The following is a 25,891-nucleotide window of genomic DNA, read 5'->3' as shown; positions in this document are numbered from 1 at the left end:
TTCTTCCCTTAGAGGACCTATATAGATCCAGAGTTGACTCCCACTGACTCACCAAGCATCCCCAGTCCTTTAGTTCTTTTAAAAGCTTCATCGTCCAGGGCTGGCACCGTGGCTTAGTGGTTAAGTGCGCGTGCTCTGCTGCTGGCGGCCCGGGTTCAGATCCCGGGCGCGCACCGACGCACCGCTTCTCCGGCCATGCTGAGGCCGCGTCCCACATACAGCAACTAGAAGGATGTGCAGCTATGACATACAACTATCTACTGGGGCTTTGGGGATAAAAATATAAATAAATAAAATTATAAAAGCTTCATCAAATGATAACACACCTGCAGTTCTGAACACAGAGACTAAGCAGTGAAGACTAGCCAATTTATGCTCTGTGTACGAGAAGAAATTTTAAATGATATAAGAAAAATTAGATATCCAGAAACCCAGCACAATGATTTATAGAATTGATGGGATTTCACATACGTAAAAATTAATGAATATAATTATATTATCATTAATGAAAGATTTGAATGTCCCAAGTAGACTCTCTGACTCAGGTATAGTACTGTGATTTTCTTAATGTTTCTTGTGCTTGGGGTTCATTGAGCTGCTTGGATATGTGGGTTTTTGGTTTTCATTAAATTTGGAAAAATTTTGGCTAGTCTTTCTTCAAATGCTTTTCTGTCTACCTCTCTCCTTTAAGGTCTCCAAGTACACACATATTAGGCTGCTTGAAGTTGTCTGAGCTCAATTATGCTCTTTTTTAAAAAATTCTTTTTTTCTTTCATCAATTTTAGATAACTTCCATTGCTGTGTTTTCAAGTTTACTAATCTTGGGGGCAATATTTAGTCTACCATTAATTCTATCGAGTGTGTTTTAATCTCAGAATTATAGTTTTCCCAAAGCATGATGACTAAGGTGCCAGTGTTTACCTGGAGGAGATCTCTCCAGATGGTGCTAAAGTGCTTTCTGCCTTGTTCAGCATTTTTACTGGCAACTTGGATGAAGTCAAAGAGAGCAGGCTTGTCAAGTGCTCAGTTGACACAGTCAAGCGACAGCACTAATAAGTCAGCTGTCAGGAACAAGGTTCAAAAAGATCTAGACAGATTAGTATGTTGGATCAAAACTAACAAGAAATCTAGAATCCATAGTTGAGTTCAAGCAATTAGATGCACCAGGTAAGGGAGACTTGAGTTCATGCGTGAAAAATGAAAGCAATGATTTTGGTTGATTGCACACTCAATATAAATTACTAGCCTGATGTATTTATTAGAAAAGGGAGAGAGAAAACGTTTTTGCAGCTTTATGTTGCATATATAAAGTGGTCATATCCAAAATAAAGGAGATAATTATCCCCCTGCCAAAAATTGTAGTTCTCATCTCTGAAAGTTCATTTGTAATCTTTTTTATATCTCCCATGACTCTACTTAACATTTTGAACATATGGAATACAGTTATAACAGTTTTAATGTCTTTGCTTGCTGCTAATTCTAACATCTGTGTCATTTCTGGGTCGATTTTTATTGATTGATTTGTCTACTCATTATGGGTCACGTTTTCCTGTCTGTTTGTGTGCCTGATAATTTTTGATTGGATGCCAGATATTGTGAATTTTATCTTGTTAAGTGCTGGATATTTTTGTATTCCTATAATTCTTGAGCTTCGTTCTGGGGTGCAGTTAAGGTACTTGGAAATAGTTTGATTCTTTTGGGTCTTGCTTTTAAGATCTGTTAGACAGGACCAGAGCAGTGCTAATTTTAGGGCTGATTATTCCCCCTGAGACCTTCATGAATAGTCTTCCCAATGACCCATAAATTATGAGTTTTTCTAATCTGGCTAGTGGGAATAGGCACTATTCACAGGCCACTGTGTGCATTAAGCACCTTTCCCTCTAGTCTTTTCAAGTGGTCCTTTCCCCAGCCTTGGGTAGTTTTTTTACATACATGTGCTAAGCAGGACTTTGGTGAATACTAGAAGAAGACTCTCTCTCCCTACAGCTCTCTCCTCTCTGGTACTCTGTCCTATGACCTTTAGCTGCCTTGGTCTCCCTGGACTCTCAGCTCTGTCTCCTCAGCTTGGGGACTCCCCTGAGCTCTGCCTGGGTTTTCCTTCCCTGCACTGTAGCCTGGAAACTCAAGGCAGTAAATGGGGGCAGTACTAGGGCTCATCTCCTTTGTTGTCCTTTTCTCAGAGTATTGAAAACCATTTTTTCATATTTTTGTCCCTCTTTTGGTTGTTTTAGGTGGGAAAGTAAATCTGGTCCCTGTTTCTCTATCTTGACTTCTGCAAGTGGAAGTCCAAATGTCACAACCATCTGGAACACTTTTACCACTCAAAACCATTGAATATTGAAACTCTTAAGTTAGGTTGCATACTATTGAACTCACGTCCAATTTATTCCAGGCGAAGACAGCTATTATCTTGTCTTTATATCCCTACAGACTTAACCAATAGCCTGGCACTTGGCTGACACTCAGTAAAAGCTGGCGGATGAATAAACTATTTTGAGTAAACAGCTGTCCATCAGCTTATGGTGTTTTCTTCCAACATTTGTTGATAGGCTTTTGCAATTTTCTTCTTGCCTGCCAGCAGCAAGTGAAAGCTAGGCAAAATGGAAATTTCTGGGACTTGTTATTCATGATTGTAATCATCTACAATATGCACCCTTTAAAAAAGCTTACTTACAGGCATGAGGGAACTTTTGGGGATGATGGAAATGTTCTAAAACTGGGTTATAGTGATGGTTGCACAAGTTTACAAAAAATCATTGAATTGTACACTTAAAAATAGGTGAATTTTGTGGTATATAAATTACACTAAATAAAGCAGTTTTTTTAAAAAAGCTTATCTTGAAGATTTCCAAGGTATTTTAAGGTGCAAAAAGGAAGTTGCCAACCACTTTCTACAGACTAAACCCAGTTTTGATTTTTTCAAAAGCCTATATACATTGAAATATAACCTTGATTGGGTAGGGGTAGATTATGATGGACTTTCACTTTGTACAATGCACATATATTACTTTTGTCATGAGAAAAAAGTTAAAGATTTTTAAAGGAAGATTAAAAATTTTAAGTTAAAAGAGAGAAAATCAAATAAAGGGCGATACCAAGAGAGAAAAGATCTATTTGACTCATCCACAAGGCAGTGGACAGGATGCTAGATTAGAAATCAGAAAGCCTGGATTCTAGTTCTCCTTCTGTTCTTTGAACTCTTGAGCTAAGACAAATTATTTAGCTGCTGGCTATCGTTCCAGAAACCAGGTTTAAGTGATGAAGTGAATATTTGGAGCCTGGATCTGAAATTTAGTGTCAAAAATGAAGCTCCAAAACAATTTGACGGTAGCTATGGGAATAATGTCCATACAGGGGAATCCTTTTATCCTCTTAGCTATCCAATAAGTGATGAGACTCACTCCCTCCCAACTACTCTGACTGAAACTTTTGACAGGTAAGAGCATCTCTAATTCTGGATCCTGGGGAAGAAATTGCCTTGCAATATACAGCGACGTCACTCGCTTAGCACTTCAATTTCCTCATCAAATATAAATAATATGTATTATTTATTTTATAGGATAATTGGAAGGACAAGTGGGATAACATTTATCAAGTGTTGAATTCAGAAGGAAATTGGGTTGTAAAAGCAAGTCATAATAAAACAGAACAAGTACTTGATCATGATACCACTGATGTTATTACTACAGGAAACATTGTATCATACATGCTTTACTTGTATTAGATCTCTATCTGTACTTCAGGCATTGATCCTTACCCTCCAAACATGTACAGTGATGTTCTCCTGGCTTGAATTGCCCAGCATGAGTTGGCTCAGATGGATTTGGCTAAACAGCATTTTCCCATGTGTCCCAGAGCTTTGTGTCACTTTAGAACTCGGTTTTAAGCTACAGTCCCTTTAGTCATTAATTATTGAGTGTTCAGTCTAACTAATAACTGGAGTCAGATCTATTTACCCAAAGTATATAGTTTATAATTAATAATCAGCCCTTGCATTTGTCTAATGCCTTTCTGTCTAAGGACCAGTGTGATGATGTACTTTCAGCTGACATCATCACCAGGAAGTCAGGGAAGGTGAGCTCTTACAGTCCTCACTTTGCAGATGAAGAGGAGCTTTTCAGAAGTAGCTGACTTCCTTAGAGAGGCAAAGAGGAATGCCCTCTAAAAGAAATGCATAGGAGACTGGCTGGGGCTTGAAAAAAATCTGAGCATTTCTTCAAGAAAAAATTAAATGGTGCAAAGATTACATTAAGATAGCCTATTGTGTAATAAAATTGGTACAGGCTCAGGATGAAATCAGACTGACTAACCGACCCAAATTGTGTGTCACCTGATTGAGTGATTGGAGGAGAGCTCTGTCCATTTCCTGAATTCTCCTTTTCTTTGGTAGATGATCAAGCACAAGTTTTCTGTGCCCTCTCCTGGCTTGACTTGGAAACTGCATAACAGTGATACTCCCAACTTCACTGGTTGGGACTTTCATTAGATAAATTCATGCTCTCCCCTCCCTTTCTCTTGCCTTAGGAGGCTCTTTTGGGTTAAAGAGAGACAGAGAGGGCCAATTACTTGGCATCTGGATAAAAGTGGTCAGATTATTCAGGCTCCAGATATCCATTCGACAAGCTGAATAGAGAGACTGAACAACCAATCTTTTGTGTTCCAATAGTACATATTATTATTTTCTATGTTAAAAAATGAAGCTATTATTGGAGGCAACTCCATGCGAGTGTGTAAAGTATTCTCTGAGGCATTGTTGAGTGTGTAACGTTTTAGGGAAAATAAATAGAAGAGGGGAGATTTTGACAAACTTTGATAAAAGTATTCTGAACATCTCAAAAATATCTGTATTTTTCTTTAGGGCTAGGGGACAAGGAAGGTAAAGATGAGCATTGATGATGTAACAAGGTGAGTGGAGTGTCACAGAAAGCCCCCAGCCAGGCGTCTCGGGGAGGCTGGAGTTGCTGCAGGATCGTTTCTGAGCCTCCACAAGCACAGACAAGTTCAAAGTGTTGACTCCTTCTGAGGAACCCTTGCATCATTCACTAGGCCAAAGGGAATCCACGCGGACAGCTGACGCGTACACGGTGTTTACTTCTCTCTCTTTGGCTGTCACAGTTTTTTGGCTGAAACAGTAATCACCCCAGAGCTGCTCTCCACAGCTTCCAGATCTGTTCAAACACTGACTCGCTCACCAAACATTTATTATATTACTTGTTCTTTATAAGGCACTGCCCTCAGAGGCCAGCCAAAAAGACGAAGCAGATATTGGAACTTATTAGAACAGTGCTTTGGAACCTTTTTCCTATCATGGCACACATAGAAAATTATACAATTTGTATGTCCTACTGAGGTAAACTAGGGGGTGATGGTGTGGTTTTAGGGGCATCTGCATGGGATTTGGTAAAAAAATTAATTACATTTTCTACATATTATATAATTATGATTTGAAAAATAAAATGAAAGTATTAGAGACAGCATTAAGTATTGAGCTTATATAAAATTTCCAAATAGAGTATTTTCAAAATTTTAGTTTTCTTCAGTGAATGTAGCTTTTTGATATCAGGTTTTATGCTTGAAATGGCTATCTGAAATAATGACCAGGACTTTTCAAGAAGGATCTCTTTAAGTTCTTGATCGCCATGAGCAATTAAAAACTCAAGTGAGTAATAAAAATTTAAAAAGACATTTTAACATTAAAAATTTTACAAAAGTTATGGGCTGGCCCCGTGGCTTAGTGGTTAAGTGAGCGCGCTCCACTGCTGGAGACCCGGGTTCGGATCCCGGGCTCACACCAACGCGCTGCTTCTCTGGCCATGCTGAGGCCGCGTCCCACATACAGCAACTAGAAGGATGTGCAGCTATGACACACAACTATCTACTGGGGCTTTGGGGGGAAAAAAAAAATAAATAAAATCTTTAAAAAAAAAATAAAAAAAAATTTTACAAAAGTTAAAATATTTGAAGAAAGGTCTTATTTTCATTAACAATTGTACAATTGAGATTTCTTGTGATAACATTAATGGATTTTGAATTCAATTAAACTCTTTCATGTCAAGCATTTAAAATAATGACAGAGCTCTGATTTAAAGCACGTTCCTTCAGGGTTGATATCCATTTGGTATGGACTGGTATTCACTGCTTATGGCTAGCTGGCATCTGTTCTGATTGGTCTATGTCTGCACCAACTCAGATGTTAAATGTTTTTAATATCACCCTGCCCATAAGCATTGTTAAAGCAGTCACCCTGAAATTAGCTTGGACACTGCTTGGGCGTCAGCCAAAAATGGACAGAAATATCTGATACTACGTGAAGACAGATTTGGGTCAGCCTTCTGTAGCTGCTCTGGCCAGACTCTGCCAACCAGTCTCCTGGCTCCTCCACCCCTCACCAGCTGCGTCATGGGTCAATGCTCATTCTCCGTGGACCCCTGGAACCCAACTCGTCTAGCAGGACCCTGGGCCCTTGTCTGTGATGTGCAGCAGTGCACCGTGCACAGGACTCTGAGGTGGACGCCCAGGGGGTGACACACGGCAAGCAGCAAATGCCGCTGATCCTGCTGCCTACTTGGGATCACAGGGCAGGATGTCAGACTCTGCTCTGCGTCAGTTGTCCTCCGAGGAGCTCCCCACGGGCTGCATGCGCCCAGAGGTGACTGGCCTAGCTGGCGGCCGCAAGGGCCGTGGGATCTTTATGTTGTGTCCCACCTGTAACCCAGTGGCGATACACCAGTGTGCAATGGCCACTGGTTAGGAAACTCTGCAGTAGAGGAAATAAAACATACAATGATAACACTACCTATTATTGATCAATATATGGTTTACGGGGCTGGCCCCATGGCTTAGTGGTTAAGTGCGCGTGCTCTGCGACTGGTGGCCCGGGTTTGGATCCCGGTCGCGCACAGACGCACCGCTTCTCTGGCCATGCTGAGGCCATATCCCACATACAGCAACTAGAAGGCTGTGCAGCTATGACATACAACTATTTACTGGGGCTTTGGGGGGGAAAAAACAAAAAAAGGAGGAGGATTGGCAATAGATGTTAGCTCAGAGCCAGTCTTCCTCAGCAAAATGAGGAGAATTAGCGTGGATGTTAGCTCAGGGCTGATCTTCCTCACACACAAAACAATAAATAAATAAATAAATATATGGTTTACGATGCTTTCACAGTGGACCTCATCTAATCCTCATAAGAACTACCAGCAAGGGTTATCATCCCATTTTACAGAGTAGGAAATAGGTTCAGAAGGGTGAGTTGCTCGGGTTGACATGTTAAGTCCACACTTCCCTGACTGCGGTGCCTCAGGGACGTACACAGGGATGGCTTGGGTTAGACGATGCGTGATTGGAGTGACAGCTTTACTTGAAAGCTTTTTGGGAAAATTTAACTGATTAATATAAAATATTTTATGCTAAAATAAACGTGTTATGAAATCGAATGAAAACTGCACAAATTGCAAGATCAAACATGAAACTTCAAAGAAACGTTGTGCTTAATGGAGGGCTACTTTGAGCTATGTCCCCAGACCCGTGGGGAATGGGGATGAGGTCTCTCTTCTGCCATCAATGGTTGAGATACACTGATGGTGGAGCCAGGATTTAACTTTTTTCTGATTCCAGATCCCGTACTTGTCCCAGGCAGAAAATTGTTAAGGTTTTAAGAGTGTTTCAGAGACAGTAGTTTGAGTGTTTGCTTCAGCTGAACATTGGGCATGTGGAGCTGGGAGCTGGGGAGAGAGCATTCCAGGCAGAGGATATGGCCTGGGCAAAGGAAAGGAGACAAGAGAGTGGGCTGTGTAATGTGAACAACAGCTGGAGGGGCAAGTATGGGAAGATGCATAATGGGTACGAGTAGCAAGGTGGCTTGGCTTCGGAAGCATCATCTGGCAGGAAAGTCTAGGTGATACGAGCAGTGATGAGACTAACTGGAAAGCTGCAGGAGGGAAGGCCTGAACGAGAGTAGCAGCAGAGGAAAGCGGGGGAGGGCTGGCATGCAGGAAACCATCAGGACTTAACCAAAGGATGGGGCAGAGAGCAGGTTCAAGAGAGGGAGGTGGAAAGTCACTGGCTGAACTGGCAGCCCACCTGAGGTGCTGTCAGAACATCCGGATGGGGAGTTAGCAAATGGGCGACTGGAGCCCAGGGCTGGGATTTGACATTGTGAATTATTGCCTGTAGGTGAAAACTGCAGCCTTGATATTGAAAGAGATATCTCCGTCAGAGAGGCGGAAGGAGAGCAGGGGCGCACATGGTCAAAGAGGCCCCCCCAGGAAAGTTTAAAGGAAAGGAGTGTTCAGCAGTAGCAAAAGATGGAGAGAGGTTGGAGTCATTGTCACATAGTGCCTGGCACATAGTATGTACTCAAATATTTGTGAGAAGAAGGAAAGAAAAACCAGGAGTAAGAAAATGATACATTCAGGACAAGCAATATGAAAGAAGTATTGGTGGACTCTCGGTAGTGGGGTATTAAGAGAATAACTAAGCGGTGGTTGCATTTGTTCCAGGAAATGGCGGGGACTTACTTTGCAGCCTCTTCCAACACTGAATACCTGGACTGACCACTAGGGAACTTTGCCCCTGGCCTGCAGAGTGGAGGCAGGGCAGTTGTGGGGGTGAATGTGTGACTTTCCTGTAAAGGTTACGATTTAATGCAAACTCAGGCCTTTTCCAGGCAATCTCAACTTCTAGAGATTAAAAAATACATAATACCACCAAGTGGCTCATAGAACTTCATTACAAATCACTTCTTTTTTTCCCTGTGTTTTTTTTTTCCCCCTTAGAAATAAAAAGAACTACAGACTAGTGGGCTCTCCTCCAAGCCTTTTAATAAATTAGAAACTGCCTCTCCGGCAGCCTGGTGGCCTAGCGGTTAAGTTCCTGCGCTCCGTTTTGGTGGCCCCGGGGTTCGCAGGTTCAGATCCTGAGCGCTGACGGATGACGGCTTGTCAAGCCATGCTGTGGTGGCATCCCATATGAAGTAGAGGAAGATGGGCATGAATGTTAGCTCAGGGCCAAGATTCCTCAGCAAAAAAGAGGAGGATTGGCAACAGATGTTAGCTCAGGGCTAATCTTCCTCACACACACAAAAAAGAAAGACTCTGCCTCCTGAGAATTCTACCCAGACATTTCTTAATACATTATTTTTTTAAAATGCATTTCCAATTTCCCTCGCTTAGAGAAAGGGCTTTTCTCTTCAAATCTTTTGGCTTTTAAAATATTACTCTGAATGGGAGAAGCAGCTGCCAAGGGCCTGGTTTTGAGGGCGCAGACCCACCGGGACAGTGCAGGTGGGCGTGAGTGGGGAGCCCTGGCCCGACTCTATTTACCAAAAGGAGGCAGAGGACGAAGTCCAGAAAGGGCTGTGGGGACAGAGCGGCCCGTTAGCTGGGGCCCCTCCCCCGCCCTTGATCCCCAGGATGCCCCCGCCCTTTGAGCCCCGGCGGCTCGGGCGCTGGCACACGTGTTGCAGAAGGGCGGGCGGGCGGTATGCTGCGGCTGCTGGCGTCCGGCTGCGCCCGGGGCCTGGGGGCTGGCGGGGGCGCGCGGGGGCTGCGCTCCAGCCGCTTGGGGCGCGGCGCGCGTCCTGCCGCGGGACTCTGCGACCCTGGCCGCAGCCCCAGCCACCAGGCCTCTGACGGCCCCCGGAACCAGCCCCCCAGCGCTGACGTCGTGGCCCGGCCGGTGGGCGTCTGCTCCATGATGCGGCTGCCCGTGCAGGCTTCCCCCGAGGGGCTGGACGCCGCCTTCGTCGGGGTGCCCCTGGACATTGGGACCTCCAACCGGCCCGGGGCGAGGTAAGGCCCGCAGCACTGGGAGACACGTGTGCGGACAGCCTGGCGGCCACTGCGCACACAAAACACAGGGATCGGCATCTCGCCTCACCAAGGGTCAGTTTGGAAGCTGGTGCCTGGCTCCAAAGTGCCCCTAACGGTTTGAGAGACAGTTGATTTCCCTGGTCCCTCATCAGGCAACCCCTGTTGCTCAACACACGTGTCATCCCTTGGTAAAGAAAGGGGGTTAGGGGACCAAGCCTTCACCACGCCCCATCCCTGGGCCTTGCTGGGACGGGGCTGTCAGTAACCCCCCAGCTTACAGTGTCAGAGGACATTACCTTTGAGAACAGAGGAGCTGGCTGCCCCTTCTCAAAACCTCTAGATGTCACCTGCCTCAAGAATTGCTCAAATTAAGGCAATTTTCCTGAGATCAAGTCAGAGAAAGTAAAATCCATTTCCTAATTATTGAGCATCAGCTATTTTGATTCAGTTTAGCAGCATTACATCTGACTACAGTCTGAATTATAAATGTCACCATTTATTAAATGTCTACTAAGTGCAAGGCACTTTGCATAGATGACCTCATTGATTCTTACAACAACAGGCTAAGGTAAATATCATTATTATTATTTTACAGATTAGGAAACCGAGGCTCAGGGAGATTAAGAAATTATCTAATGCCGTTTAGTAAATTGGTGATAGATGGGCTCCTAAGTCTGTGCCTTTGATCTCTTCAATATATAGTCTGGATCAGTGGTTCTCAAGGTGGGGTGGGGGGGTGGATTTTGCCCCCAGGGGACATTTAGCAGTGTCTGGAGGCATTTTTAGTTATCACGACTTGGGGGAGGGGTATCTCCCTGGCATCTAGTGAGTACAGACCTGGGATGCTGCCAAACATCCTACAATGCACAGAACGGCCCCCGCAACAAAGAATCATCCAGCCCCAAATGTCAACAGTGCAGAGGCTGAGAAGCCCCAGTCTAGGAAGGCCCTCTAAACCTCTGTGGTTGGCTCACAGGATGATTCTTCCTCCTCCAGATTTGGACCCCGCCGGATCCGGGAGGAGTCAGTGATGCTCCGGATAGCCAACCCCAGCACGGGGGCCCTCCCCTTCCAGTCCCTCATGGTTGCAGACCTAGGAGATGTGAATGTCAATCTCTACAACCTTCAGGACAGCTGCCGCCTAATTCAAGAGGCCTATCAGAAAATTATAGCAGCTGGCTGTATTCCTCTGACCTTGGGTAATGGCATGTGCAAGGACAAGTGCAGTTCTCTGTGCTGAGTTTATTTATCATGGACTTGAGTACGGCTCCTTCTCCAGGGCAAGCCACTGCGAATATGCAGCCAGTAGGAAAGAGAACATTGCTAATTCATGTATTTTAACCCCTGGGGAGAGGATATTTAAATTTTTGGACTAGTATGACTGACAGGGATGGACTAGGGTGAGGCACGTGAGGCATTTACCTCAGTGCAAAATTTAAGGGGTGCCAAAGAAATCAACAATAAGTGTTACTGATTTTCCCCTTTTGCCTCAGGCTCAATATGGCTCAGAACAACGCAGTTACTGATGCTATCTTTCTTTAAAATTTATCAGGGATTTTTTTTGCATTGATTTTGATAAATATTACGTTAAAATAGTATTTATCTTGATTACTGAGTTTTTTTAGCATCCCTTAAATTTTGCATCCTGACAAGTGCCTCTACCTACCTCACCTTTGTCCCAGCCCTTGATCCCATGCCTGGGGGAGGCTGCCAACGGGGGCTCAATTGTGGCTTTTAAACTATTTCAAGGACATTGTTTTAATGACTTTATTTGAGAAGAGGACTGCACAGGGGTCTTTACCTGCTCGTCAGGGTCTATATCAATCTGTAGGGCAGCTTTCCCCTTATCCCCCCCACCCTGCCCCGCTCTGACTGTAGCATTTTTTTTTTTTAATAATTTTATTTATTTATTTATTTATCCCCCAAAGCCCCAGTAGATAGTTGTATGTCATAGCTGCACATCCTTCTAGTTGCTGTATGTGGGACATGGCCTCAGCATGGCCGGAGAAGCGGTGTGTCGGTGCGCGCCCGGGATCCGAACCCGGGCCGCCAGTAGCGGAGCACGCGCACTTAACCGCTAAGCCACGGGGCCGGCCCTGACTGTAGCATTTCTTTCTCTCGCGGTTCACAAATAGTTAAAATGACATGCATCTTTTTCTAAATATCCAGATTTATTTTTTGCCAAATCAGAGGGCCTAGCCTGCAGAGCACAGTGGTGAGGAGTGTGGTTGCTGGATGGCATGGTTGGAAATCTCAGCTCCACCTCTCACTAGCTATTTATGCTTCATTGCTTCATCTGTAAAATGGGAACAATAATACCACCACCTACCTCATTATGTCGTGTGAGGGGCATATAACAAAAGTGCATATAAAGTGCCCACCATGGTACCTGGCATATTTTAAGCTTTGATAAATGTTAGTTATTGTTGCTGTTAATAATTATCAATAGTAATACTTATCTAGGCCTGTGCTGTCCAGTGTGGTAGCCACTAGCCACATGTGGCTATTTAAATGAAAATTAATTAAAATAAAATAAAAAATTCAGTTCTTTAGTTGCATGAGCCACATTTCAATGGCCACCATGTTGGCCAGTGCAGATATAGAACATGTCCATCATTGCAGAAAGTTCTATTGGACAGAGCTGTTCTGGGCATTTTTACCTGTAAGCCTTAATTTGTTTAATTCCCTCTTTTAAATGACAGTGTAATCATCTCAAACATCCAGTGGCCATTTTCCCACTACTGAACAAGATCTTATTTTAGCTGTGGTTATAGTTCTTCAGCCTAATCGAAAGGGTGGCAGAATTGGGCAAATTGAAGATTGTTCTATGTGATACATGGTCCTCTAATCTTATCCACTTTCCAGATGTTTTCTTCTTTTTCCTCTTTGCAGGTGGAGATCACACAATCACATATCCTATATTGCAAGCCATGGCAAAAAAGTAAGTCCCAAGTGGCTGGCCCCAAGCGAGGTTTCAAAATTCAGGAGTGAGGGAATGCGTTGTTTGCTGCTAGACGGCATCAGGTGACCTCGCTGGCTCAGGTTATTGGGGGTGATTGGAAATTCCCAACTGAGTTGCTTCTGTGGATCAAAATAAAGGTGGAGCTCCAGGTGTTTCTGTCAGTCACCAGCTGGAAGCCAAGACAATTTATTATTAACACTTCTGGCCACCCCTCTTGCCTTAGATCTGCTCTCCTGTGCGTGCTCAGCATTTGCTTCTGTTTTTGGAAGATGAGCCCTAGTGAAATACACAACCCCAGTTAACTTCAGTTTCTGTTTTGCTTCGAAGGCCAAATGCAAATACTGACAGGCACAGTGGTGGTGTTTGCTGAGCAGAGGCCCTGTTTTTTCCCAAAAGGGCCCCTTTCCCAGAAAATGAGAAGATGGATTTTCCAGGAGTGGAAGTCTACCATGGGTTGACTGACTTTGGTTAATTAGTTTGAGAAAGAGAGAGGAGGGCCTACGCAGCTCCTGAATCCTTATATGGAAAGGACATGTGGGTAGCATTCTCCTTCGGGGTGGGCGGGTACAAGTCTTTTCTCGAAGCTGTGTTTGCCTAGCACTGAATTGTATTGTGTGTTTATTTTGGGTGGCTGGCAGGGTTGATGGAGATATGGAGAGAGAGCTGGGTTGAAGCTGCTTCTTCGTGCCACAGTTGGAGAAATGGTGGCTCTGATTAGTTCAGTGTTCAGTGGAGCTCCCCTGAGCCACCACCCTTTATTCTCATCCTCCCAGCCTTTTCCATCTCTAAGTGAAGAAAATTCTGGGTGACAGGTAGTGAATGGCAGCTAAAGCACGTCTATTTTCTGCCTGACTTTTCTGAGTTTATTATTCTTCTGAGATGCTAAGTGGTTTGAAGACAGAAACCAGTTGCAAGCCCCTGTGTGGCTATGAATTGTCATCAAGTGTTGGTGGCTTGGAGGGTGGCTGTTCTCAGGCCCCAGGGAGCCTGGCCTCTGACTGCCCTGTTGTCATCAGGCATGGCCCTGTGGGGCTGCTCCATGTGGATGCTCACATGGACACGGCCGACAAGGCCCTAGGAGAGAAGCTTTATCACGGGACACCCTTCCGCCGGTGCGTGGACGAGGGACTCCTGGACTGTAAGCGCGTGGTGCAGATCGGCATCCGGGGCTCTTCCATGACCTTGGATCCCTACAGATACAGCCGGAGCCAGGTGACAGACTGAATGCCCTCCCTCTGTCCCTAGCCCCCAAAAGACCTTCCTCTCCATTGCTCACTCAATGGCGGCGACGGATTCAATAGGGGCTTTGCTAATCGAGTTCAGAAAGTGGAGATGAAAGGCTGAATTTGCATCAAGAAGGTCCTGTGGAGCAGAGAGGAGGGAGGATGTTAGTTCACGAGGCAGAGGAGGCCTCTTATTACTGGGCTGGGGAGACAAGCAGAAACAAACCAAGCCCTCAATGTTGTTGGCTTGGAAAAGAGCTGAGGAGGTCCAAGCCCAAGGCGAGCGGCCGCCTTCTTAGTTCTCAAGCTCATACTCACTAGGCAGAGTGGCCCCCAGGTGATCACACACAACAAGACCCCAACAGGAAAGACCCAAGTGCCCTGCTTTTACAGCGTGCAGAGGCCAGTCTTCTGGGCAGAGCTGTCCAGGGGGTGCTGGCAGGAGCTGTCCTGAGTGTCTCTTGCTTTAGCCAAGCTTCTCTCTGATCCCGTCTCCATAGGTCAGCTTTGACTTACTCGCTGTTTCTTTACTTGTCATCCTCCCTCCCTTCCTCACCTGTAACATGGGGATGATGTTCCCTCCTCCTGGGGATTGAGGGTCAAATGTGATGTGCACGTAGGAGCTTAGCATGGGGTAGGCACATGGGAAATGCCCAGTAAATGCTGCCATGCAGAAGCATCGACCTCCCGCTCTTCATTCCTACCTCCTCAGGGCTTCCGGGTGGTCCTGGCTGAAGACTGCTGGATGAAGTCACTCGTTCCTCTGATGGGGGAAGTGAGGCAGCAGATGGGAGGCAAACCCATGTATATCAGCTTTGATATCGATGGCTTGGATCCCGCCTATGCCCCGGGGACAGGGACCCCCGAAATTGCTGGTCTCACCCCCAGTCAGGTAAGGAGGCTCCACCAGTGACAACTCCTGGGGGTGAGGATACTTAACTCCCCACTTTCCCGGGACTTGTAGTGAGTCTGCAGGAATCAGGAGACGATTTTAAAAGCAGAGCACCTGGGCCTTTACTCTTCTTAGGGCTGAGTGTAGGTTTGAATACTCACTTATTGAAGAATGACTGGTTTTGCCAAGGGCCCTCATTGCTTACGTGGAATACAGTAGTCTTTTATTTGGTCTTTCTGCCTCTGGTCCACCTGTAGTCGGTTCATGGGGACAATATTGTAGTACCCCCTTAAGAACACTAAACATCTTTTAAAAGTGCGCACAATGGGATTAACCACCTACCAAGGTAGTTCAAGAGTTTTAGAAACACCCTAATAAGGCTCCCTAAGGTCTGCTGAGCGTAAACGCAGGGAGGCAGAGCTGGAGTGTGATTGTCACTAGAAGGGAAGCTGCAGGAGGGCAGCCTTTGTTTTGGTCACCACCGTATCCTTGGAGCCTAGAATATGCCTGACATACAAATAGTAGGTTCTCGAAGATATTTGTGAGTACATGAATGCAGACTGCTTAAACTTAATCAATTGTCTCATATCCTCTAAGAAAGGAGGATGGTCATAACTACCTCTTCAGAGCCGCCCTCAGTTCCCATCAGAGAATTTTCTAAAACACAATCCTTATCCCTCAGCTTTTCATCCTTCCGGGCTTTTCACCTGCAGAATGGAAACCCTTTCAGACAAAGTGACTCTCTTCCACCACTCCCCTCACCTACCCTGTCTTCCAGCCACCTCTAACTGCTGGTACTTCTTCCATCTTGGCGCCTCTGCATGTCTCTTTTGCTCTGTCAGGGCCACCCTTCCCCTAGGCATCTGCTTGGTCAGTTTCTTGTGTTTCCACTTTGGAGAAGCCTTCCCCCACCTCTTTGGGCTGATGTGTGTGCTTCTATTCTTCTATGCTTGCTTTTCTTGAGGCCCTGAATGCATGACATTGAAATGACTGGTTGGCTCGTCTCCATCATCACACTTTGGAGCCCTCCTCGGGAGCAGGGACCGCGTTGGTCATTTGTGTCTCTGTGATGCCCACCAGTGTGCCTGGGAGTCAATAACTGTTTATTGAGAGAAAGCAACAGTTCCAAGTCAAAAGGTGGGCATACGTTGGGACAAATTCACTGAGGCCTCTATGGCTGCTTTTCCTTGTAAATGCTTACCACTGTGGCTTGACCTTGGGCAGGCTCTGGAGATCATCCGGGGTTGTCAAGGCCTGAACGTGGTGGGTTGTGATCTTGTGGAAGTTTCACCGCCATACGATCCTTTCGGTGAGTAAGCGAGAAAACTGTGATCCATAGGCAGCTGCTAGTTTAAATTACATGAATCTAGTTAATAAGTAGAAGATGGATGGGTCCTTTTGTATAACTTGGGAACCTGCTAGGTATGTCCTACAGTGAAGAAAATAAACCTGTTATTGCACACCTTACAAACACGAGCTCATTAACCCTAACAAAACCCCTGGGAGGTAGCTAAGTATCATTAGCTTGTCCAGCAGTCAGCGAAAGAAACCGGCCTGCAGTTTAGTGACAGGGTGGCACAGTGCCATCCTCCTTTGATATTTCATTGAAAAGTGAATTCTCAAAGGATAAATATTAACATTAATAAAGTGAGGAGTTGGCTGGTTTAGGGGAGAGAGTCAAAGCAGATGCCATCCCAATAATTTTAAGTTAGAAAAGCTTAGAGTTAGGTGTATTAGTCTCAGAGGCTACAATACACACCATTATTATAGGTTTTCCTTTGGGGGAAATCTGTTCTCAAAGTAAAGAACCTTCTGAATTTTAAAGTACTATTTCCAAGTGATGCTTGATGGAGCAGAATGCCAGGAGCATGTCTACAGGGTGGCTGGGCGGCCCAGAGAAGAGTGCGGAAGGAGGGACCCTGGAAAAGGAGGCTCAAAGGCAAGAAGGCTGAGGAGTCCTGAGAGGCTCTGTTCACATCGGGTTTTACTTCCTCGTAGGAAACACGGCCCTCCTGGCGGCTAACTTGCTGTTTGAGATGCTGTGTGTGCTCCCCAAAGTGACAACTGTCTGAATCTCGTGTTCTTCAAGATAAAACAAGAGTGCGTCGATGACAAATTCTCAGGAAGAATTTATGAGCAAGCAGTCTGACTACTAAAGAGTTGATGCCAAGAAAACTTTCTGCTAAAAGTGTCACTGGTGGAGTAAAATCAGGGCATTCGGTAGAACTCGAATCCAAACAGCTCTTTTCTAAGTGAGTGTGAATTAACTTAGAAAAACAAAAACAAGTGGTACTTGTGCTGCTTTGATTTTTTCCTTTAATGAAAGACGGCAAAGGATAAAGGGGAAAAAATAAAGGATGGAGAATTTAGTTCAAGATTATCTAAAAATGAGTGGAATGAAATAAAAAAAAAAACCCTATGAAATAATACTGTATAAACATTCCGTATTTGTCTAGTATCTTCCTTTAAAATGTAACTACTCTTCTGAGGAGCTCAGGGCTGCATCTTGAGTTTACGTTCACAAACATAAACAAAAAGTTTGAAAGAAAATAACACACAGATCCTAATAAATAAACTTCCCACTCAAAAGCCCAGGAAGTGTCTTCTAAACCAGACGCTATCAGCTGGCCTCCAAAGAGCCAATGACACTTCCTTAACCCGCTCCCCGCCAGCCTCAGGTCCACATTCTCTCCTCTTCAAGCCGACGCAGCCTCTAGGACAATTCCCGAAATCTGCAGTTAAGGCGTGATCGTGAGCATGTGTTGAGTTACATGCAAATTAAATTTTGTTGATGTGTCCATGATCAAATCATCATCTCATAATGCAAGAGCTACCCATAATCATCACACATTAAAATAGTTTAGTTTATTTCTGTTTCCAGTCTGTAATATTCTTAAAACAAAAATAACATCAGCTTCAGTGCCTGTTCACGATACAAAACAAAAACAACATAAAAAAGACACCATTTGCCAAATAAGTTATTTGTTCCTAAGAGTATCAAAAGTGCAAAATATTCACCTTCTTTTCAGATCTGTCTTAAAAGCATAATTATCCTCCTTGACAGACTGAGCAGACAGATTCAGCAGCTGCCTCGCTGTGTGTGTTTTCAAGGACAACGTCAGGTATTTGGACGTGAGCAACATTTCATCTGTGAAGATGTTTCGCATCAGCTTTGAAAGAATTTTACTTAAAAACAAGGTCTGAGTATTCGCTTCTAATCCTTTTCCCAAACAAAGCAAATCACTCAAAACACAATCAGATCCCATTTCTTTTTATATCAGGAAAACATTTATGTACTGAATGAGGAGGAAATCAACCTATTATTTGAAAACTACAATCAAATTTTCATGGTCAGTCAGTGATGGCAGCAGCCCAGGGGCCTACTGGAAGTCAGGGCAGTCTTGCTCACTGAAATGGCTTATGAGGAGCTGACGAGCTCTATGTTAGACCAATTGTACCACGGACGTCTGGGCAATAAAAAAGTATTTTTTCAATGGGCATGTTTTCTACAAAGACTTGTCTTAGGCCAGTTTTCATCCCATCTGCTAAACATGATGCATAGTCTGTATCAACCAGAAAAACCTACCTTTAAAAACATCAGTGTTGTCAGTTTAAAGATATTTGAAGGCTAGGAAGGTAACTTAAAACCAAAATTGGGTCTGTGTGATTACCTACATCATAAAGAGAAATGCGAAAGGGAAATAGTGGCACTGGCTGAGCATGACAATGGCTCATCCATTTGACACAAAAGTAAACAAATTCATGGGAAAAAACATTCAGGAGGAAAGGCTTGGGTGGTCAAGGGTAAAATTCAATTTAAAATAAAAGCTCCCTAGCGTCCTCTGGGGGACATATCTACCAGCCCCCAAACAGATCTGTAGAATTTTTGGACTGAAATATTTGCCAGGAATGTTTTCAATCCTTTTATCACTTTCCTTTCTTAGTACAAATGGAAGGTGCAGCTGTCTGAAAGTGCTTTTTATTTTAATGATAAAAATTTAAAAAATGAACAACTCTGGGGAGTTTTTGGTTTTCAGAAATTAAGGTCAGGAATCCCATTAGTACCAGAATTTAAAAATAAAAACCTACCACTGAACCAAAACACTACTCATATAAGCAACCTGGCCATAAAAGACCCAGAAAATAAGTCTGAGGACTGGTGCATCAAGGAGTCAAATGAATTCCTTGGTCATTCCTGCCTGGGCCAGGTGCCATGAGATAGGGCAATCAGAGTAAGCATCCATTTTTAGAGGATCATGCGGAAAAATGAAGCCCAGCAGTGATTTATTTTTTTTTAAATAAAGCTACAGATTCCATTAAAACTATAGGAATTCCTGGACTCAATTAATTTATTACTTGCTACGGTAGCTCAATATTTAAATTATTCAGGACCAAATGGCTTCATTTAAAGCAATTATGATTAATGAAAATACCAACTTATTTTGTCCCATCACTGATTTTGACCCCTCACTTTACAAAAGGGATTTGCTTTGACATTTGAACAGACCACTCTTTCAGGCTGTCCAAACTCCACTGGTGGCTTTGCCTTAAAAAGGAAAGGTAAGCTCTCGAACTGGCTGGTACAGTCCAGCCTGGAGTCCATCATACCTTGGAGCTCAGCAAGCTGGGTTGCTGATGATAGGTCTGACCCTGTTACTGGTGAAGCAGTTGTTAGTTAAGAGTGAAAACAATTAAGGTGAGTCATCAAAATATAGGCCAGAAGCTCAAAGTAAGCCTTTTGCAAAACAGGAGTCTATCTAGAACAAGTCTTGGTTCACTTGTCACAAAAGAGGACTTGAAGATACAGCACTTTTGGGGTAACAGTGTTCAAAATACAACTGTCGAGAAATTTTAGGTTCCTTGATACAAAGACATGTCTAGCATTTTGCTAAAGAGACACCACTGGAGTGAAGAGGTTCCTCGAGCCTGACTCATTGCAGGTGAATAACGTGTCTTCTGTTTAACATCTACTGGCTTATAGCAGCTTATCTCTACGTTCAGAGAACAAGACTACAAGTTATGGCTCCTAATATCCATACCCTAAAATCGACAGAGGCAGAAAGGCAGCTGAGAACATACACGTAAATGGCTCAAAGTCATTACAGTACTTCTTGCTGTGTGGCTCCCTCCCCGGCTATGTTTAGCGCTGTGGAGGCAGCTGACAGGGCACTCACAAAGGGTCACTTCAATCACTGCCCAGCTCTCCCTTCTCTTGTCTTGGGAAGAAAACCAAACTCACATGCAAAACCCCCACTCATCGTTATCCTTTTAAGACCGTGGCTGACAAACTGCTGTAGGGGGATACCCCCAAAATATACTTTTGGCCACTTACTACCAGAAAAACCACAAAATGTAAGACTGCTTGGAACCAGGCCTCTTTCAAGACGCAGGGCCTAGAAGCTGCTGTGGGTTGTTCCACTGTTACAGCATGCACCGTGGCAGAAGCACAGCGGGGGCCAGGAGGGGAGGGTGGGAGGAGAGGGGTAAAAGACCCGACCAGCACACCAGGCTCCTGAGGTTCCATCCGGGTACTGCTGCGGGGTTGAGCCCTGTGCTTCTCCCACAGCACAGAGACTGGACAGGGGAGGGTGCTGTGAGCATGTGACAGGGACAACAAAGGAAGAGGGAATGAGCAGTCTGTTTTAAATAGTGCGGCATTCAAATGAGGAAAAAAACCCAAAGGAAAATATTTGGATCTAGGGAATTCAACTTGTGGTGCTTGTCACTCCTAGGTTAGAACAGAAAAAAGGAAAGATTCTTCTAGCCATTGTTCTAGAAGAATAATCTAAAATCTATACTCTGTCCATTGTGATAGTTTGAGTCCTAAAAATACCTGTTCACAGGGGCCTGTTAAAAAGTCTGAAGAGTTCAAGTCTCTTTTTGAAATCTTCTCAGTCTAGTTCAGGCCATGATGGGATATAAAACCTCTGTAAGGAGCCTTCTAACAGGCGTTCCATCCATAAGGACAACTTGCTCAATTTTCCTTTGATGGGCTTGGATCCAAGGGCACAGGAAGATTTCCCTCGAGATTCACCCAGATGGAGGGAAGAGTCAAGATCACTGCATGACCCCATGGCTTCCTCCTCTTCGACTGTTTTTTGGGGCTTGAAGAGGCAGAAGTATTTCTTGTGGCCATTCAGAGCCAGTACATAACCAGTGTAGTCACGTTCCATGAAATGTTTATCATACTGGTTTGGAATTGGGGCTGCATCTTGAGCAAATTCTAATAAGTATTCTAGCCATTCTCTGTGTTTATCTAGACTCAGGAAGGAGAAGTGTAGGCAGCTGCTCCTGGAGGAAGAACAGAATGAGGATTGAGGGTATTTCCGAACATTTAATTGCAGGGAACATAAATACCTCAGCCAAACTTCACATAATAGGAAAAGGCTTTGTGTTGGATGGGGCCTGACTACAGAAAAAATGAAGGATTTCTGTGGGAGCCGGAGGGCTTCCACAACAGCTGCAACCCTTCACTTACCCATTTCCCCATCCCTTGTTGGGTGTCACTTTTGTCACTCTTAAAGAGTCTGACTTCAGGAAAATACACAAGAGCTAGAGATAGTCAGTTTCCTGAAAGGGCTCAGGGAAGAAGACTTAGTTAAGCCCTTCTGTTCAGAACCAAGAGAACAGGAAGTCAAGGGGGAGAAAAGGTCCCCTCATGGTGGCTTAGATTTCTGGATTGGAAAGGTCACAGCTGACACCTTGCATGGGCAAAGAGGAAAGGACGTAATTTTCCTCCAGTCCCCTCCTTACCTAAATGTGCATGTTCTTTCACACACACACACACACGCAAGCGCGCGCGAGCGAGCTTACCCAGTGAACGTGTAGACTTCCAAAGCGAATTTCTGCAGTAGGCTGGTCTTGGTGGAATTTGACAGGATGAGGACCACGTTCATGTGGCCTGGCCTCAGGCGTACCAAGTTACTGGTGTATGTTACATCTGTGAGTTCGGTTACCTCCACAAAGCCTTTTTTAGGAATCTTGCTGTGGAGAAATAGTGAGGAATTAAGATGTTATCAGGATAGGGTAATGCTATAACTTTTAAAAGGAATAAGCAGAAGAAAATGCTATGTTCTAATAAGACTAGATATGTTATTTAATATTCTTAAGCCTGACACACTGGCAGGATGGAGATGACCCCACCCTCGTAGTCCTGGGCCTACAAAGAGCCTTTCAGATGCTGCTGTTCAGTTGGTGCAGAAGTGGCTGTAGGACAGGAAGAAGGTCGTCAACACAGTTATGGTGACGCACCATGCTCTGCTTCTGGCTCATCTAGCATCTCTTTGATATGCTTCTGTGCTCCCTGCCCTCGTTATTAAATCTGAGATTGAGAAACCGAAGGTACTGAGTAGAACATAACCAGCCCTGTGTCTAACTGCCTGGAGGGTCTCAGTAAACACTAATCAGCAGTGACTTTTCCCTGCATCCACATCTCCCACACAAGGACAAGGAGCAGAGTTCTTACACAGACTCTCTATACAAGAACTATATACAAAGCAAACACTGCTTTATTAGCTACACGGTCTGTGGGTCTGCTGCTGAGGGGGAGGTGCGTTTGGTGTTTTGTGAGAGAAACCTGCTGTTTTCTTTGGTGAAGTTTGGCTCCGTCTTCCCGGCCTTCTCATGGGCTTCCTCTTTATCTGGAGGGTTTGACTCTCGCTCATCGTTTGAGTCACTAAAGTAAGAAAAAAGGAGTTTTGTGGGAAAAAAAAATACCAACAACCATGGAGGTTTGGGGCTCACCCTTCAGAAATCGCACTGAGAAGCCATGGAGGTATTTACCTGAAAGCCTGAACGATGACGGTGCCGAAGAGGATGAAGAGGGCAGAGAAGACCAGGGACAGAAGGGGCATCATTTCCCGCCTAAAACGAAGTTAAACTCTGGTCAGCTCTAGCTGGGCTGCTGTGATGTGTCGATTAACGATTTTAGGTTTCTTCTCTCTGGCTCAAAATACCCCCCAAAACAAAAAACACCCCAAACAACCCCAAACCAAAAAGATTTCATATCAACAAGTACTTCCTAATTTCACACAAATAGAGGTTTTTTTTTTGAGGGGGTGGTGGGGGTGGGGAAAGCAGAGATTTTTTTCCCTCACTGTTCTAATTCACAGATAGCTTATTCTAAAGGTTTGATTTTGTTTCTCAGTATAACAGGCTGTGCTTAATAAACTCTGCAGAAGGAAACAGAGGGGTAACAAAAAATTTAAGTTGTGAACATGGAAGGATTCTGATGTTGAGGGTAGTATCAGTGACGAAAAAGTCTGTGGAATTATTTCCTTTATTTTAATAATTTTTTTCTGGCCAGAATAATTCAGATGTCACCCAGAGGGATGGAGTAGGGAGAAAAAGTTGGCTTTTCAAGATTTCTTCTAGGACCAGTGTTCTAAAATTTTATTCACCCACAAACACCCATCAAAGGCCTGCTGCTTTTCAGGTGCTGTGCTGGGTGACATGAATCACAGACATGAGCGAGGTGTGGTCTGTCCCTCAGGAGCCCGCCGTCTTACTGGGGGTGGGAGTGGGATATCTAAGTCACTGATTCATCTGCACATCTATACACTGGACTCCATGTATGTCAGGCCCAGGGCTTGGCACCAGAGGTGCCCTGGTGAAGTGGACAGTCCCAGGCCCTGCTGTCTGCAAGGGCCGCCAGGGGTGATCCTTTCTTTCCCAACTAGTGGGAAAGGGTCACTCAGCAAATACAGAAAATATCAAGTTACTGAAAGAGGACAAACGGAACAGCTGTTGAAAGTGTGTAAACATTCTTCCACTTGCCTACACTGAGTATACTCTGAAATCAAAGAAAAAAGAACAAGAAAATTTCAAAGGAAAACCGTGGTGCTGGTATTAGTGGAGAAAAAGGAATTCACCCTAGCAATATTCCTACCAGTTGTTGTGAAAGACGCTGTCCCAGCAGTCCGAGATGTAGTCAGAAGCAGAGTAGAGCCACCGGAGGAGAAAAATCTATCGAGAGAGAAAACGGAAGACGGTCAGGACTGAGTCCCTGAGCCCCAAGGGAGAAGTCCCTGCCCCCAACACAGCGCTGTTGCCAAACCTCCGTGTGGGCCCTGGCAGCTCACGAGCCCTGCCTGGAGCCCTCTCTCCCAGGCCACGTGCTTACAGGGGCAAGTTCATCGGTCAAGTCAGGCAGCACAGCTTCCGAGGACAGTAGAGCCGGGTCTTTCCGCAGCTGGTCGAGATAACCCAAAAGGATGAATTTATCGCTCTCACTCCCTGTCCAGGGATCCTCCAGGGTTTTATAGACCACCCTTCCTGCCGTGTTGCGCCTTTCTAAGATAGACACCTGCAAGAAAAAGAGAGAAAAACCATCAGGTGTCTCAAAAGAATGGTAAGTTGTTTGGTTTTTTTTTCAGGGAGGATGGAAAAAAGAGTCTAGTAAAAGTCATTTAAATGCTCAAACAGATATGGATGAATATAAAATATCTGCAAGGGATTTAAATTTTTCCTTCAAAAGAAATTATTTTTATGGTGACTTTCCAAAACTTCTGTTAAAAGTTAAACTTCTTTCTTCTCGATAGACTTTGTTTTACAACCTCTAACTTATCATTACATTGAAGGAAACTTTTGTTTTTTAGGTCGATTTTCCATGATTACTAAAATGATGAAAAAGAGAAGAATTTCATGCCTCAGTAGAGAGTGATGACAAAGGAGGGGAAAAGAAGGAGGATTAACTAGGATGGAGTGAAAGAGGCAGAAGTAAAGGAGGGAGGAATTTCGAAAGCATATTATTGGTAGCCTAAAGAAGATTTCACAGACTAGGTCCTGCAACACTAGACCATGGGGAGAAACTGGTGAAAAGGATCAATGCTCTTTGATCTGTACTCATAGGAAAGATGCCTTCTGTGAAGGCCCAAGGCTAAAAATCTAGGAGGTGAAATAATCAGGGCAAAAGACTGTTTTAAGAGTAGGCTTTCAAAACAGGCTCAGAGATTTCTGGATTTCCTGGAACCTGTATTCAAAACTCCTGAGGAAGGAGGAAACAGAATCGAGCGCCATGTGCTTGTGAAGAGCGTGGGGTCAGAGAGAATCCATGACTTACCGCTGATTTCCCTTGAAACGTATCACTGTCTGGTAGGAGGGTGTTGGCAAACTCCTGCTGCCGATTGCTGTAGACGTGCACGAATCTCACCGTGTCCTGTGTTTGCCAGGGCAAAGGACAGGAAGGCCTCAAAGGGTTTACTCAACTTGGTAGCCTCGGCAGTCAGTAAAACCACACAGTACCTGCACAACAACCAAAGAGAAGACTTCGTAACCAAGCCCCGAGGCCACGGCTAAAAGCTGTAACGGGAAGTAAAGGTGAAGAGGAGGTGCTCATCTCATAGAAGTGAATACATTTTATTAATGAAAACTGTATGTGGGAAGATTCTAAGACGATTTCCAAGCCATTAATGACCGGCTTCTTTTCCAGACTGGTGATCTTTTCCCCAAACCAAAATTCACAACACTTAGGAGTTTCTTTTAAGGTGATGGTCACTGAATCTTTGATGCAGAAGGGCCTTTCAGAAGCCATCTGCTCTAGTTCTTCTACCACAGGCAGGGCTGGTTGAATCTATCTCAGGCCAGAGGCCATTGAGCTTCATTCTGAAGGGCATCCTTTGCCATGGTTCCAGTGGAAAGTTGAGCTAATCATTCGTTCATTCTCCCAAGTATTTACTGAGCACGTACTATATGCCAGGTAAGACACAAAGTTCTTGCCCTCATGGAGCTTATATTTCAGTGTGGAAGACAGACAACAAATAAACAGATACATCATAACAGTGTCAAGTGTTACGGGGGGCAAAAAAAAAAAGAAGAGAAGGGGAGAGAGAGAGAGAGTCGAGGCTGGGGTGGGAGTCATACTCCATTAGACAGGCTGGTCAGGAAAATGTCACCTAAAAAGGTAACGTTTGAGCAGAGACCTGAATGAAGAGCATTCCAGGCACACAGCACTACAAGTGCAAAGACCCGGAGATGGAGAGGGACTTCATCCAATTCACAGTTC

The 25,891-nt window shown here is 44.5% G+C and overlaps 2 protein-coding genes across 2 annotated transcripts in view; one reads left to right on the top strand and one right to left on the bottom strand.

Moving 5' to 3' along the window:
• Positions 1-9,483: 9,483 nt before the first annotated feature.
• AGMAT (agmatinase) lies at positions 9,484-17,386 on the top strand. The gene is made up of 7 exons (XM_058552959.1): positions 9,484-9,791; positions 10,809-11,011; positions 12,705-12,753; positions 13,791-13,986; positions 14,710-14,889; positions 16,114-16,198; positions 16,888-17,386. The coding sequence occupies exons 1-7, from the start codon at positions 9,484-9,486 to the stop codon at positions 16,959-16,961; spliced, it is 1,095 nt and encodes a 364-aa protein (XP_058408942.1). The 3' UTR covers positions 16,962-17,386.
• Positions 17,092-25,891, bottom strand: part of DNAJC16 (DnaJ heat shock protein family (Hsp40) member C16) — a 35,922-nt gene continuing 27,122 nt past the window's right edge. Inside the window, 8 exon segments of the mRNA XM_058552958.1 lie at positions 17,092-21,180; positions 21,703-21,873; positions 22,466-22,564; positions 22,672-22,752; positions 23,777-23,853; positions 24,011-24,193; positions 24,950-25,049; positions 25,051-25,131. Coding sequence (XP_058408941.1) covers positions 20,781-21,180; positions 21,703-21,873; positions 22,466-22,564; positions 22,672-22,752; positions 23,777-23,853; positions 24,011-24,193; positions 24,950-25,049; positions 25,051-25,131 — 1,192 coding nt within the window. The 3' untranslated portion in view covers positions 17,092-20,780.

Source organism: Diceros bicornis, chromosome 13 (genome assembly GCF_020826845.1).
Source record: "Diceros bicornis minor isolate mBicDic1 chromosome 13, mDicBic1.mat.cur, whole genome shotgun sequence".
In the NCBI taxonomy this organism is placed as follows: Eukaryota; Metazoa; Chordata; class Mammalia; order Perissodactyla; family Rhinocerotidae; genus Diceros; species Diceros bicornis.
This window is presented reverse-complemented; position numbering and strand designations above follow the sequence as displayed.

Coding starts and splice junctions, on each gene's coding strand:
- AGMAT (XM_058552959.1), top strand. CDS start 9,484: ATGCTGCGGCTGCTGGCGTCCGGCTGCGCCCGGGGCCTGGGGGCTGGC. Junction 9,792..10,808: donor TCCAACCGGCCCGGGGCGAG/GTAAGGCCCGCA, acceptor TTCCTCCTCCAG/ATTTGGACCCCGCCGGATCC. Junction 12,754..13,790: donor TTGCAAGCCATGGCAAAAAA/GTAAGTCCCAAG, acceptor TGTTGTCATCAG/GCATGGCCCTGTGGGGCTGC.